Genomic DNA, 17251 nt, shown 5'->3' with positions numbered 1-17251 from the left:
GGGGGGGGGCTAATTTGAAATGGGGGGGGGGGGGCTAAACCAATAGACTGGTTGTCCCTCTTTTGCAGTATATAGTTAAATCAGGGTAAGGCAGCTGGTAATTTTTGGATAAAATTTGGTTGTTCAAGAACTTGAATCATAACACCCCCTCCCTCCATCCCACACAACAAATTTTCGAAATTGAATTCTGAGTTAAGAAAATGTTCCTTTACTTAAACTTTGCATGATAAACCATCTAAGATATTTAGGGGTTTTTTTTTGGGGGGGGGGGGGGTGGCACTGTTATGAAAATTGAGGTAAAATTTCTACTTTCCATTTTTGTTAGCCATCAAACTCTTTTTCAATTGTATCTCTTTAATCTACGTAGTTAATTTCAATTTTCTGTATTAATGTAGAACAATTTTAAGAGTTAAAAAGGTATATAACAATGACTGATTGCCTAATTTAAATGTAAAATATCTATTGTATATCAAAATAAACTTTTTGACAACAAGATTCTCTGATTTGTGCTATTCTTATTTCGTGTGTTGTACGATCGCTATTTCTATGTTGTACGATCGCTTCATAAAAAGATACATGTCGTTGACGATCGCCTCGCGGTTGTCAAATTTTCCAGTTAAAATTTGTTTTAAGATAATGTATGTAGTCTTAATTTCAAAATCATTTAGTTCATACCTTCAGGAACCGTTACATAACAAAAGCAGCAAATGTCCGTAGGTAATAACAACAATAAACTATTTCAAAGCATGAAAATTCGATATTTTGAACATTGTCGATTTGATCGGTAGCATTTGCACAGAAACTGTGAAACAAATTTACTCTCAGTAAATCCTAAACTGTAGATAATTATCTAAATTAAATGTTTTCTAATTTTATTTTCAGCTGGTTACACTCCAGCACATACAAAACTATTTAGATTTACCCCCTACAATACTTTCTTCTTCAATGTTTTGATCTGCGTTGCCGATCGCAACTGCGTTGCCGATCGCGCGTTGACAGGGGTGACACAAGGACGATGGTGAGCTTTCAGCTCAGGTGAGCTATAAAGATGAATGCTTATATTTGACAAGAATAACGCAAAAAAAAATACCTGACAGACTATCATAGGATCTGCCACTCCCTCTTTTCTGCCACCCTGCATCTACGCTTACAGTCAGATCTTCACTTCCTGTTTTTCTGTTTAATAAAACACATACATACGGCAGATGGTAACGGGGGTCTTAATTAAGATCTAATTCAAATTAAAAATATTCCTTTTTCTCTCCTGTCTCTACTTTACCTTTTAGTGAGGTTAATTTCTTCCTGAAGTGCTTTCTCAGTGGATTCTTTTGCCATCTCTCTAAATGCAATGCCAACATCTCTCTGTCTAGCCAGTAATGTTGTATGGCTCACGGGTGGTATATTCAAGTCAGAGAGCAAGGTATTCAATTGCCTTTCACCGATACCTGCATTGACTGTTGCTGAAAATGTAACTTAGAATTAACCCAAGTTGAAAGAAGAAGTGTTTTTTTTATTGAATTATTGTTAAGTGTTTGAAATTTTTCTTGAGTCAAGAGAATATTTCACTCTGATGGAGATGTCACTGAAATAATTAATACACACCAGAAGCAAGTTTTACATTTGCATCCCATATTCTGTCTTTTCTCTTCCCCGTCGGTACATTGTTTACCAGCTTGCAGGATGTATTACTGCAGGGTATCTGCAATTGAACAATATTGCACTCAATATATACCACAAGTGCTTAATGAATAGAAATAGACATGTCATTTTATTTTGCACCTCAATATTTCATCATATTAAACTTATTATATATATAACAAGAGGCCAAAGTTCCTCCTCAGTCACCTGTGTACCACTTGCCAATGGAGAGAGAAAATGACTAATGCTTTCAAATACCCCTACATCCATTACAAAACTATTCAATAATCAATATAAAATAATAATTGGACAAGTAATTCACTACTAATTTAGTTTTATTTCCCTTAAAACTGTTACGTAGTTTGTTTTTCTGTATTTAAAAAGTTGATAATAGACCTTTAAAAGTTGAGCTACCCCTTAATCTAGACAAAATTAAAATCCTTCAACCTAAAGATGGTTTGTGACAAGTTTGGTTGATATTGGCCTCAAAGGAGAAGTTATAAGCGGACGACATGCACACTTACAGAAATAGTGTAAGATAAATTTTATCTTCACTTTTGACACACGTCTGTACTTTCTATTTTACAACGGGGAATATCTCTAATCGAAAGAAAGGAATTCATGGAAAGAAAAAAAATTATCAACAAAGTAACATGAATCAGGTAATTACTCAACGACCGATTCCTTGTTAATATAAGAATTCAAACAACATTTTTATTATGATTAGATACAATTGTGCGCTGTCTGGGATTGATTAGTGATACGTAATTTTGAGCCTCCGTGACCGTCGTTTGGTGGATTATATTATGACTTGCCGATACTGTTAAAATGGTTTGATACATGTGGTCACTATGACCACGGATTCATCTCTGCTTCTGACTGCCTTTTAAACCATAATTTCCGTTTACGGGTAGCAAAACCACCCTTTGCGCGTCCCATTTTCTGTCGTCTGTCAATTGAGGAAATTGCGCGTTGTGGTTACTATGTAGATCGGAAACGGGTCAATTGTCGTAAAAAAACAAAACAAAACAGGGGTAGTCAATGACAATTCATTCCACAGGAACCTGACATACATGTACGTACCAGCAGGCTGTGAATTATTTTTCAATTCAAGTACATGTATAGCATCTTTCTGTAGCCGTTGATGATCTATTGCAATGAATTTGTTTTTTCTTTTATTGCATCCAAACAATCTTCCACATATACTGTCAGTGGTATTTAAAAGTCATAGTCAGACACTTTTTCAACTTCATCTAAATTTTCAAGTAATGATACCTTTCTTTCATCAACCTGATCATCAAATTCTTAGTCAGCATCACTGATACCTTAATATTGAAAAAATTCTGTTTCCATGTTTAGATGATTCTCTTCTCTCGGTATCAACATTCTGTACAGAATGACAACAAGACAAGATTTTCTTAGGATAACCATAGGCTTTTACTCTACTGTAAAAATAGTCGCCCGCGTGGCGCGAAGGTTAGAGGATCTGTTCTAAAGTAGCGAAGTAAGGATTTAATCCTTACGTCGCGGGTTCGAATCCCACTGTGGGACGTGGAAACCGGTCCTTCGGATGAAACCGTACAAGCCGAGGTCCCGTGTCGCAGTAGGTGCTGGCACAAAAAAGATCCTTCACTGCTGAATGACCCTTAATGCCAAGTACAGGAAAAAAGATGCAGTTATCCACCGGCAAGTGGTGGCGTCTCCATATGAGTGAAAAATTCTCATGAGGGACGTTAAACAAAATATGATCAATCATTCAACAATACTATAAAAACATAAGACATTTTTTCTGGTCTGCGAACTAAACTTTGAAAAGTTAACAGCGCTTAAGAGTCAGTCCGCGAGAAAACCATGCAGAACTGTCCAAATCGAAGGTTGTAATATCTTAATGAAATTTGGTGGGTAGTTAGACTTTACAATATGTTATTCAAAAATGACCAAAAAAATTTCCATCATTCAACATGTCAGCCGTAGGCAGCGCCACCTCCTTTTTGCACATTTAAGTGCAAATGCACTTAAAAAATTCAAGAAAAATGGTAAAATTCACATTTGATTTATTTTACTCAAAATTAAACTTGCATTTCCATTAAGGTATTTTTAAGTAACATAAGACTATGTTCTTTCAAAATTGACATTTATCATAATCAAATATGCAATATATCAAAGGGCAGACAACTCTTGAAAATTGGCATGATGCCAATTTTCAAGAATTGCCAAAAGTATTACAAATATAATGCCCCAAATCTTCCAAGACCAATCTTTGAAATTAATTTTTTTGATTTTATTGTGCAAATATAATTCTAAACATTATCTTTGCAAAATATTGAGCTTGGGAAATAATAAATAATTGAGATATGGGGATTTACAAATTGCCATTTTTCGAAAAAATTGCTCAAATTCAAATGGGTTACAAAGTCAAATATAGTACTTTAAATTAAGCAATTGTTGTTAGATATTGAAACATGTAACAATTTTCTTTGAAATGATAATTAAGATTGAAAAATATTAAAATTAAAAATTAAATAAAACTAAATTGTCAGAAATTACCCCTTATATGAGGAATAGCATTTTTGCCAATTGTTTAGAAAAGAAAAAAAAGCATAATAAATTGCATTGGCTTACTTGCAATTTTTTTTCAACAATCATATGAACATATATGTTCCTTACATTTTGTAAGTTAGTTTCTTTTTAATCAATAAAAGGGAAATTACAAGTATTTAAATTCAAACGGACTCTATTTCAGTATCATTCATATGAATTTTGAGACTTGAACATATAAAATTTGAGCCTTCAGTAAGTTGTTTGCTTTCTGCCAATTTTAAATTGGTACAATCTTATAAAAATACTGACAGGAGATGTTATACAAAAAACTCCATAAAGGAGTTTAAGAAAATGAAAGATGCTGGATTTTACTTTTATCCCACCTCACCTCTCGAATCAAACAATTGTCTTCTTTTTTCACTTGGCAAATTCTTTTCAGGTAAGTTTTAATTTTAACCCCCCCCCCCCCCCCCCCCAACCCTTTCAAAATCGTTTCTACGTCACTGCTATGACTGCGATTTTCCTGCAGAAGAGATTTTATGATTATGAATAAATCAACTTGAATTAAATAATGGGGGATTGGATTTATAAAATATATATTGTTTATAAATTTGTGTATTTAAGGTGATTTAATCTTTAAAACAAAAATATGTTTTCCTTTCCGTTTTCCGTTCCTCGTTTTAGCAACACCCCTCCAAAATCCTTATCATTTTTCATTATTTTATCCATTTCAATATTAGTATGTAAATTGTGGGGATGTGGATGGGGTTAAACGATTGGGTACTAGATACACTCGACAGAAGTTGATAGCTCCCCCCCAATTTGAATGAACAGTCATTTAGGGTATTCCTAGCTGCAGATCTGTAGCTCTCCGAAAAAAATATTGATAGACCGGAGAGCTACAGTGCCACCCATTGAAAAAACTGTATATTTATTGCGCACAAAAAAATGCGCTCGGTTTTCGATTTATTTTCCCATGTTTTTAAAACTGCAATCTCAAAATATTACTAACCGTATATGTTCCTAACACATTCTTTCGCTGTTTCCAAAACCAAACATTCCTCATAATTGTTGTTAATAGTCCTCCTGATCCTGATATTGTAGTCACGAACATTTCTTTATTTAAACTGCCATTTTGGTTTCAAAGATAATTCTTTTCGTTCAGATGTCAACTACGAGAGTAATTGATAAAGGAGAGAGGATTTTTTTGGAATCTTCCCTATTTTGCGGTTGAGGTAAGAATTTGGAAGAATTAATCAATTTTTTTGTGCGCAATAAATACTTAGTATACAGTTTTTTCAATGGGTGGCACTGTAGCTCTCCGGTCTATCAATATATTTTTTCGGACAGCTACAGATCTGCAGCTCACACCTTTTACCAAAATGTTTACATTTTGACTGCAGATGATTTTATTAAAAACTTTTCACATGGTTGTTTGGTATCAAAGGAAAGCCAATTTAGTGAAAAATCAGATCTACTTTATAGAACGAGTCTATCTTCGATACAGCGACCTTGACGGGGGTTATATTTGGATCACCTTTTTAGTGTATTGCGAATCACTTCCGGGTATTTCGAATCACCAGGGTGATGAAAACGGTCAGAAAACATCATCATAATTGATGAACTAGTTAGTATAAAAAGCTCCAAGAATAAAAAGAATTAAAATTTTCTTCATTGTTCTTGTTTATTTAAAAGTTAGGGGACGACCATTTGATTCTGAGAAACATCATCATGTTGAATTAATCTGTCCTCTCCTGCAAAGAAAATAAATAATCTGACCTTGACTTATGAGTGAAAATAGTATTGTTTATAAATTTAAAATCAGATTACCCCAAGAATAAAAAGAATTCTTAAATTTTCTTCATTGTAAGTTTTTTAAAGGTTTCAAAGAATTATACTTCCCGATAAATTAATACAAAGTATACATTGCACTTTAAACATCTGTATTCAAAATTTCAAAGTATGATATGAATTATATTAATATTGCATGCTTTAAGTACAAAGCAATTTTTTTTGCCTATTACCGAGAAAATAGGGGTTTAATTATGTCAGAAATTACATAATTGACTGTAAATTGTTGATCCTATTAATAATGTAAATATAATTATGTCACTTTTTTCTAGGGAATGCCTCCACCAGTGCTTCGCCCAGAACCCACTGGGGGCCTTAACCCGGCCCCAGACCTCTTGCTTGAACGAAGTTATACACACCCCCCATCCTGAATCCGCCTATGGTATATAAATGATTTTTTAGAATCAATTCGCTGCAAAACAATTAAAAATATAATTCCGTCTCACCAGAATCGGTCGTCCCCTTACCAAAATAAAACATCTTTTCAGAAATCATGCAGAAAAGCAATTATTACCAAGAAAATAGGGGTTTCATATATAAATTGTTGTCGAAATATAATTATGATATAAAACAATTAACATTGTATTAATTCTACGATGTATGATAATAAAAGAAATGTGTGAAAAGGAATAAAAACTAGCTCTTTTTTAGATATATGTATCACAATTATTAAATTAAATAACTTTTATGTATGACATAAATCAAATGTTTACGTGCACAGTATATTTTACATATATGTGTACATGTATATGCGTGTAAGTCCATATTTACACATGTATGATAAAAGGATCAACACTGGTCAAGCTACCCATTAACTCTTCACAGCTTTTCCATTTCATAATTTTCATAGGTCCCTTGCATGTAAAGAAACCGATTTTATCAAAATATCGGGCATATAAGTATGCAGGTGTGCAATTTCTTCAGTTGCGGTCATGCACATGATACATGTACGTGATTCGAAATACCCTAAACTGTAGGGGGGCTACAAATGCGGTGATAATATATACATTTTTGAGATGTAATAAAAAATTATTAATGCTCATGAAAGCTCATAAAATTGCCGTTCTATCAATACCTATTATGCTAGATTTCATCAACCAACAACGCCACAACATCGATAAGAAATATTCTGCAACGTTTATACACGGAAATTTTCTTCGAGAAGGATAGCAAATTAACGAATTAATTAAGGTAAATTACCGAGTGTCGCGAAATGCGGGGTGATTCGAAATACCCTAAATGACTGAATATGAATTCAGTCTTTTATCATGTTTGTCGCCAGTTTTAAATTTTTACCACTTTGTACTGCAAACTAGCAAAGTTTTGGCTGCAGTAACGACTCATGTTTTCTTGGGGGGGGGGATAGTACCCTCCCCCGAATAATTTTGCCAACATTTATCGTGGAGGGTCCTATATCGATGGGGTACCTAAATCGGTGGCATCTCCTTTTGAGCTGATGATTTTTAATGGGAGATCTGACTTTATCAATATATGAATGTTACGTAACACAGTAGTTTAAGTTAACTCAAAAACACATTAAATTTATGAAACGTAAACAATTTACATGTAGATTGAAATTACCAATTATTTTTGAATTTGTTGAGAGTATGCAATCAAATACCTGTTTGTATTCTTATATTTTCTCAACTGATGACAAAACAAGTTGCCAAGACACTAAGAAAAATACGTACATTTATATTGAAAATATATGATTTTAGTTAGTGAGTCCTCTATGATTTTCCCCTCGCTTATTTCATTATTACATGTTTCATATGTGTTTTTCTTTTCCTTTTCATATTCTGATTATGTATATCATATACTTGTACCGCTGACCTGAATTTATATGTTGTTAATATATTCTTCATTGTCCTATTGTCCTCATGTACCTGAAATGGTTTGAGTGAATAAAATGATCTTAAACTTGAACGGGGCCAGGTGCCTTAAACAAAATATCAAATGTATATTTTGATTAAAAATATGTTATTATTTGATTTAATTTCCTATTCAATATTGTACTTGTTAGGAAAAATTTTGTAACTGTTAATTACCATGAAATACATGTAGATTCCCCGAGGACATACAGAACACTATAGAAAACATAGCTACTACATGTATAATGCCCAAAATAAAAAAAAAAAACATCTGATGACCTTTTATTTTTTTTTTTTAATTTCTATGGAATTCTTGGTAGTTGATAATGTAGATTGCCCCCTCCCCCACACTGAAATTGCTTCCTATGGGCCTGCTATTTGTTTATTCAAGCTAAGTTGTTGTTTCTTTCTTACATTCAAATATTTTAAAATAAGTTTTTTCTCTTTCATAGTGCAATAATGCTCCACAACAATTTCCTATGTGAAGTAAAAATGATCATACATGACTTCTTTCCATATTAACATACCTGTCACTTTTTACCCAATAATACAAAAGAGTTCCAACAAGGGGAGATAACAATTTAACTCCAGCAAATTGGTAACAAGGGGCTAAAATAAGCAAAAGAAAGTTATATGAAGTATTCAAATCAGTTATTCCTCTTCTAAAAAATATATTAGATTAAGAATCTTCTCTTTTTCATTTAAATATCATAGAAATAATCCAAAAATATGGTAAAAGTCTGTTATTTAAAATTTTTGAAATTGTAGCAAAATATGGTATTTCAAAGTTAATTTACAACATGTAGATATTATTTCCCAAGCTCAATATTTTAATACAGAGTAGACCTTAGATCATTCTTAAAGTAACAATTAATTTAATTTAATTTCAACCTTGGTCTTGAGAGAAATGAGCATCTAAAAATGGCTAAAAAATCATACTCATTTATTTAGGATCTATAAATAGATGTGTAAAAAATAAAATATTTATTTGAATTAAGTTTTTCCTCATTAATTGTGTTAATTGGACCATGACTTTGAAAATAAAACAAAATCTGAAAGTAAACTGATGACAAAAGGTAACTTTTTGACTTGATCAATTTGTATACATTTTCCATTAAATTTTGTGTGATTTTTGACAAATATGCAAATGAGCTGTTACTAAAAATAGATGCAGGGTTCGACATTTTTTGGTGGATATTCTGACTTCTACCTTTATGTAGAAAATTTTAAGCCACTTAAAATTCCCAAGTTGCAACCTTCCATTTGGACGATTTTTTGAATTTTGCATGGTTTTCTCGCGGACTGGCTCTTAAGTCGTTTTCGGTTCTTCAACGACCAATTAAGCCATTGCAATCCGTCCAGATTGATACATTTTCTTGAAATCAGTATGGACACTATCCAAGAATAGGGCATTTGCTTTATGTACAGTCTTAGTATTTCACAGTCGTAGTGGTATTCGCAGCCTTCGTTTTCGTTCTTCAGCAATGACAAACAAGGTTAAAAATGTTATTTCATTTCAAAAATCTAACGGCATTTGCCGTGGGTCTTATTCCCAAAATATCCTTTTGATGTGGAAGATCTTTTTGGAAGATAAACTTGCAGGTAAACGTTTAAAAAAGGCTTGCCTGAACTGTAAGATGAAAAACATCAATCAATCATCTTTAAAAATGTTATTTCATTTCAAAAATCTAACGATTTAGAGTGGAAGATTTTTAATACGTTAAAACTGTGATTCTGTGATACTCTTTTTTTTATTTTTTCTTTTTACTTAAAGTGATTTGATACTCTTTATTTTTCTGAGAAATCACTTTTATGGCAAGTTAGCTTTATGGATTACTCTTTACATGATTTTGTTCTTGACCACAGAGTCAAGAAAAATACTAAATACATGAAGGTATCGTTATTTACCAACGTTTTGCAATAGGATCGCATACGTGGCGCAGAAACTTTTCGATCCATTGAGTCGCAGGTCGGTGATTGATATGGTAGAGTGTCACGGTATAAACCTTTGACTTATGTCTCAGTATATTCTTTAACGAAAACAGATCCCCAATGCCCAAAGTGCCGAGTAAAAGTCAAATATTTGCAGCCATTCACCTGAAATGTTGGCAATTCAGTATGCTTGGACAATTCTTGAAAGGGACGTTCAACATTGGACTTAAAGTAGAATTCTTCTCTGGTTTTTGACTAGATGAAATATTCAAAGTATATTTAAGGAATCACTGTCTAGTTTTGAGAGTATGCCAGGGCATCAACAATAGTGGGAAACATCGGATAATATGTATAACAGGCGAATGTTATTGTTGATGTCCCTGGCATACTCTCATAACTGGACAGTGATTCCTTATATTTCCATTTCATTGTGAAATAAAATTGTTGATTTAGACTTTAAAAATGCAGACATAGATTTAAATTACACGAGGATTCCCATCCCAATTTTAGTAGGCCTCTCCGAACACAACAGCAGCCGCACGGAATTTTCATGCATATTTGGCCTCCTTAGCGTCAGACTCAGAGACAGATGCGCAAGAGATTTTCATGCATACTAGGCCTCCATAGCTCCTGACCTATCGACCTGCCTAATTTACATACCGGCAGAATTATCAGGAAATCAACTCCGCTTACTTTCAAAGGGTTATCATAGTGAAAAAATTTAGAAATGGAAATATTCGCATATATGCCACATATTTAGATAACAGACTGCGTTTGACATCTAACAGGGAATATATTGTTGGCGGTGAATGAAAATATTTTTTCTACCTCTCAAAATTTTTATAGAACTATGAATTTCGATATGATTTTAACACAATCAAATATTTTTTTCTAAAAATTCACAAGTAAGTTAAATTAATAATAAGAGACTTTAATTTTAAGTATATCAAATAAATATGAATTTCCAAACAAACTAGAATGATGTTAGCTTTTGAAAGCATCCAATTTAAGTACAGATTTGAGCAAAAAATCCGTAAAAAGGTGTTTTTTTTCTCTGAGTAAACGATCAAAACTTTCTGTTTTGGTATCATTTTGTATCTTCATGTGACAGCTTTACCATTTGTGAGAATAAGTAAAATGCATTAAATATAGTACATACATGTAAGCATATAAGAATGATATATCTAAAAACTTAAGATAAATAGAGAAAATGTAGATTAGCCAATATCCATTTTAGTTAAATTATTTAATGTCAATTTGGTGATATTAACTTAAGGACCTTATATGGTAATATATTTTTATGCAAAAAGAAATACATCCAATCTTTTCAAATATAAAAAGGCATATAATGATTGGCAACAGTATTTTATTTTATTCTTGATATCCAGGAAAAAGGTAATGACATTGCTCAGACCTTGTCTCTAATATAAAGCAGTTAATTTTAATCTCACTGATACTATTACTCGGTGATATTGTCTTCTTTTATATTATTTAATGCGCACAGGAAATATAATCTGTAATTGATCCTTCTTTTACATGTCGAACACTTCTACGTCTTTTAAATTGCTAGATATTCTCTTAAAGTATCCTTTTACATACAAATGTCCTGTTTACTAGATATGATTTTCATTACAGGACAAAATATCTATGATAGGTATTAAAGTATCTAGGATAAGGTTAAAATATTAATCGCATGTAGTGCTAAACAAGAATAATTTTGATCTGATCTTAATCAAAATCATTACGAAATTACTGAAGTGTCTGACATATTTCTGTCATATTTTGGTATATTACTAGAAAAAGACGTTAATGTCAACTCAACAACAACACGTTTTGATAATTGTAACTTTTAAGTTTTTATTTTATAATTGCCAACTTACCGTATTGATACACAAATTAATTATTCATCACTTGGATATGTAGTTTGTCTCCAAACTGATTCGGTACGCAAGGCCATGCTCTACTTACAAACAAATTCAAAATGAAACAAGTCTCATTTCAAATCGACGTTTTGCTAATTCTATGTATGATACCATGAACTTGTCTGCAAGTAAAAGTTTAGAACAAACATTTTGAGTGTACTGCATAAGAAATGCTTGTCCCTTGTGTAATCTGGCCCCAAGACCATGCATAAACTGAGAATAGACCTAAGTCAAAATGTCACATCGTTATAAATCGCAAAATAATTTTGATAGTAAAATAAAATTTTCATCATATGTTTGAATTGAATTGTTCTGCACAATTGCAAATTTTTAAGCAAATACATTGAATGGAACTTAAGATATCAAAAATCAAAATTTTGACTTAAGTCTCGTCGCATTTAATGTTCCCCACTGCTGCTTTCCCCTAAGAATTTAAAATGTCCTAATTCCATAAAAAAAAGCAATGAAGCTGAAGAAATTCCAACTTGATCTCCCTTATAACTCATGACAGTAAAGTCACATACCAAAATTCAGTGCAAGATATAGGAAAAATTTGCAGAAAACCCATAAAAAGTGTACGTGTTGTAAGTTCGTAATTACGTTAAAATCAAAGAAGCGGAACGAGACGCAATCTTGATCTGTAACTCACCAAGATAACACTCGCACACCAAAAATCAACTCAATATCTGCAACCGTTAAGGGGAAAAGTATGGAAGTCTTATTATTAGCTCACCTGAGCCGAAGGCTCAAGGGAGCTTTTCTGATCAAAATTTGTCCGATGTCTGCCGTTGTTGTTGTAAACTTTTCACATTTACATCTTATTCTCAAGAACCATGGGGCCAATTTAACCAAACTTGCCACAATGTATCCTTGGGTAAAAGGGTTTCAGGTTTGTTAAAATAAAGGGCCGCACTCTCTTTTCAAGGGAAGATAATTATGAATTAGCGAAAAATTAATGGTATCTTTTAAAAATCTTCTTTTAAGAACCACTGGGCCATGAAAAATGAAACTCATGTGGAGGCATTCTCAGGTGGTGTAGATTCAAGTTTGTACAAGTCATGACTCCCGGGGAAAGGGTGAGGCCACAATGGCTGATCAAAGTTTAAAATACGAATATATAGGGACAATCTTTAAAAATCATCTTCCCTAGAACAGCAAAGCCGTGATTGGTGAAATTTTTTTGGAAGCATATGCGGGTGGTATAGATTCAAGTTTGTACAAATCATGGCTGATCAAAGTTTTACTTAGGAATATACATGTATAGGGAAAAGTCTTTAAAAATTTTCTTCTCAAGAACAGCAAAGCCGTGATTGGTGAAATTATTTTGGAAGCATCTGCGGGTGGTGTAGATTCAAGTTTGTACAAATCATGACTGATCAAATTTTTACTTAGGAATATATAGGGAAAAGTCTTTAAAAATCTTCTCAAGAACAGCAAATCCATTATTTGTCTTATTTATATGGAAGCATCTGTAGGTGGTGAAGATTCAGATTTGTACAAATCATAACCCCGGGGATAGGGTGGGGCAACAATGGACAATAAAAAATTACATAGGAATGTATTGGGAAAATCTCAAGAACATCAAAGCCATGGTTGGTCATATTTATATGGAAGCATCCTCAGGTGGTGTAGATTCAAATTTGTTCAAAACATGACCCCTGGGGATGGGGTCGGGCCACATGGACGATCAAAGGTTAACATTGGAAGATATAGTAAAAGTCTTTTAAAACCTTTTTCTTGAGAACTTTAAGCCATGGTTTGTCATATTTTTCTTGAGGTATCCTAAGGTGGAGTAGTTTCACGTTGTTCAAATTATGACCCCCGGGAGTTGGGTGGAGCCACAATGGACAATGAACAATCTTAAAAATCTTCTCAAGAACAACAAAACTATGATTGTTCATATTTATGTGAAAGCATCCACTGGTAGTGTAGATTCAGGTTTGTTCAAAATCATGACTCCCTGGGTAGGGTGGAGTCACAATAGATGATCAAAGTTTAATATATGAGTATATAGGATCAATCAACTTCTCAAGAACAGCAAAGCCACGGTTTCTCAAATTTATTTGGAAGAATCCTCAGATATTTTAGATTCAAGGTTGTTCATATTGTACCCACTCCCACTTACTCCTTCTGTCTTTTAGGGGTAGATTGGGACCACTCATGCATTTAAGCTTTTTAATACCTAACTGATTTCTGCTTTTTCTAACCACAGTACTCAGGTGAGCGATATGGCCCTTGGGTCTCTTGTTATAAATGTATTCGGGAAGAACTTGGTTCAAATTCTACGTCTATTTCAATGTTTAATTCTTTTAAAAATTCCAGTCCACCAAAGTGATAAGGTCGTCGAAATATCTAAATGTTGAGTTGATTGCAAGGGTTTTCATTTCCTCATATATGAGATTATGGATAAATTTCACCAAAAAAATTCAAATGATACCCATCGGAATTCCAACAGATTGTTTGAAGACTTGGTCTCCGAAAATTGCATAGCTATTGTAAATGAAAAACTCAAGAATCTTCAACAATATAATTTTACAGTTACCTATATAAGAAAAGGTATGTAAAGAACAAAATAGGACAAGTTGTGTCGAATGGTCCCCAAATGTCTTAGGAAATTATTTACTTGTAAATGAAAATATCGTCTTTGAAATATTTGGATTATAAAACACGTATATATATAACTTTACATTTTTACCACAATTGTACATGTATATAATTCGTTCGACAATCACTATAATTATTGTATTTGTTGCAGGGAAAGGTTTTTATAAGTTGAAAGACCTTGGTACCAATCCCTTTATATGAATTATGCAATAAAATATGTTCAATCTTCAATATTCTTGTTTACAATGAGATACCCAATCAGTCATTTTCATATATGAAAATTTCCAAGAAGGTCCAAGGAATTTAAACCAGTGATAAGCATTAAAGATAATTTCGTAGTCGGTCAGTAAATACGTATGCATTGAAAAGTACAATTTAAGGACATAAGCAACGTACCTTACATACTGATAACTTTTTAAGATATTCTAAATTTAAATTCATAGCACTATTACATGTTCTTAGACAAAAAATTAGCGTGTGTTACCACGGGTTTTGAACAGATATCAGATGATGAAAATTCTTGCATTATTCAAAGAAATAGAAGAGGTGTACACAACTATATAATTATAACATTAAATGTATGGCACACAGGTCCTTCATTTAGTAGAACTCTTCAACTCCAGGGAAGAAGCCAATAAAGTTCAAACTATGTCCTTAATGTTAAACATATTTGGTTAAACTTCGTATCCTTTGAACCTGGTTAAGAAAACTAAGCCTTCCCATTTATACATATTTTCAATGTAATGTAATTTATTTTGTTTAGATACCTAAATGGACTAAAGGCATTGGCAACTTTCATGGGTTTCATACAGAATTTTTTCAAGAACTTTTGAACAGGTTAAATGATACCAATCATGTTTAATTCTGGTTCGTTTTAACCCATTAAACCAGCCTTGTTAAATCTATGTTTTCACAATTCTCAATACATTCCCCATGTAAAATGTTGATAAGAAGGGCCTATAGCTATATTATTTTGAACCATAAGGTTTCTCTAAACCTTTCCTCATTTCCTATCACATCTAGATATTTTGTCTGAAAATGCAAATAAAGAAACAAGACACAGAAGTACGTAACAGCACTTTAAATTTTGAATTACTCAAATACTTCTCTTGATATGTAATTATTATTCACAATGGTCAAGTGACCATAAATTTAAGAAAACTAAAAAAATTACTGAATCTAATATAAAAGTATATAAAATATATACAAACGATATTTTTAATTGCATGTACATCTTAAATGTACCGGAGTTTATGCATCTGTTTTTCATTTTATAAAAAAAAAATGTTTTAATCTGTCTTTATTATACGTTCCAACCTTTAAATTAAGCATTTTGCTTTATAATAACAAAAATATTGATGACTGTTTTTGTAAAGTTGACAAAATAAAGTTTAATTGTATTCTGCATTGAACAGATCTTAACTAATAAACTTTTTTTCAACCAACAATAAATGGCGTTCTTAGAAAAATGTTTTATCAATGTTGGAACTCTGCCAATTTAAAGTTTTCTTCATAAATTAACAGATACCTTGTAGTTACACAAAAAAGGAAGCATTAATTTTTTTTAACCTTTCACCAAGACAAGGAAGATTTATTATTTACATCTTTCGGATGAAAAGAATATGAAATGCAAAACCACGACATATTAAGGAAGTTTTTAGGATATAAAATGATAACATCAAAATTGCGTAGTAAAGTCAGAACACCACCCTCACCCTCACAAAACATTTTTGTTACCAATTTATGTTCATTTTATGCCTTTTACGTAAGACAATTGCTGGTGTTATTTGAAACTTAATAAGAAAAATCATTAGAGCAAGTATCAAACATGACTTTTTTGTATCTTACAATTTTTGTCATGCTGCTGAAAGTTAAGGCTTTTTATTACTGATTCAAATCAGGGTTTTGCTCAAAAGAAATGAGCTCTTTTATAAGTAAGGCTATAAAGGGTGAAATTGTTTGTTCTTGTTAACCTTTCAAGTGTATTTAATAAGAATATATTATTTGTAAAACTGTAGAATCACATATTTTTGAGGGGTCAAATTTCCGTGGTTTGAGGAAAATAAATTGGTCCATGGGGATTTGATTTCGTGGTTGAAGAATAGTTCAGTAGTAAGACTTGTGAAAAGTTGCATTAATGAGGTGTACATAAATGCATGGGTCTCTTCATACTTTGAAAACCACGAAAATTAAATTCCCACGACAATTAGTGATTTCACAGTAGTCTAATTAAAGGTCAATACCTAGTCAAGACTTCTTGGTTCACTCAGCTCTTGACCATAACTTTTAAACCGTAAGCACCAGAGCTTTCATATTTCACATGTGTTTTCCTTGTGATGCCAACAATTTTGATCTTCTAACATCGACCTTGAAGTTTAACTTGCATTGTGAAATTTCAATGCTCGCTATAAGCTGCCATTCGGGCGTTTCATAAACGCATCTTATTTCCTTTAAATTTTTTTGTTAGCCATTCTTAGAAAATGCTAAGCTATCTCTCTCTTAAAAGTGATTATTGGAATTTAAAACGAAAACTTGTGTGGAAGTTTCTTGAGGTAGTGTAAATTCTAGTTCACATTTTGTCCCCCCCCCCCGAGGGAAAATAAGTAACAGTTGGGTAATTTGAAATTTTACATTTAAACAAATAGTATGATGACATACATGTACTATTTATTCGGGAGTACGATGGTGGGGGGCGTGGACGAGAATCTAAACTACCTCAAAAATGTGTGTATGATATCACCATTAGGATATATCATTTAAAAATGTATTTCATGAATTGTAAATTGTTCAGTTTGTGTGTTCATCGGGGTAGAGTACGGCCAACGGAATCAGTTATATTAAAAAAAAAAAACAAGTATTTTTATTAAAGTTTCTTCTCCACATCTTCCACTG

At 32.5% G+C, this 17251-nt stretch overlaps 1 protein-coding gene across 1 annotated transcript; it reads right to left on the bottom strand.

Moving 5' to 3' along the window:
- Positions 1-80: 80 nt before the first annotated feature.
- Positions 81-1740, bottom strand: LOC134250528 (uncharacterized; the record flags this gene model as incomplete). Its single annotated transcript, XM_062732889.1, has 4 exons — positions 81-187; positions 1091-1176; positions 1280-1460; positions 1603-1740. Coding segments are annotated over 4 exons (512 nt in total), but the record flags the coding sequence as incomplete, so codon positions are not given.
- Between the last annotated feature and the right edge of the window lie 15511 nt (positions 1741-17251).

This window comes from Saccostrea cucullata, unplaced genomic scaffold (assembly GCF_032062105.1).
Source record: "Saccostrea cucullata isolate Sc308-1 unplaced genomic scaffold, CSIRO_AGI_Scuc_v1 ctg2668, whole genome shotgun sequence".
NCBI classification, from domain to species: domain Eukaryota; kingdom Metazoa; phylum Mollusca; class Bivalvia; order Ostreida; family Ostreidae; genus Saccostrea; species Saccostrea cuccullata.
This window is presented reverse-complemented; position numbering and strand designations above follow the sequence as displayed.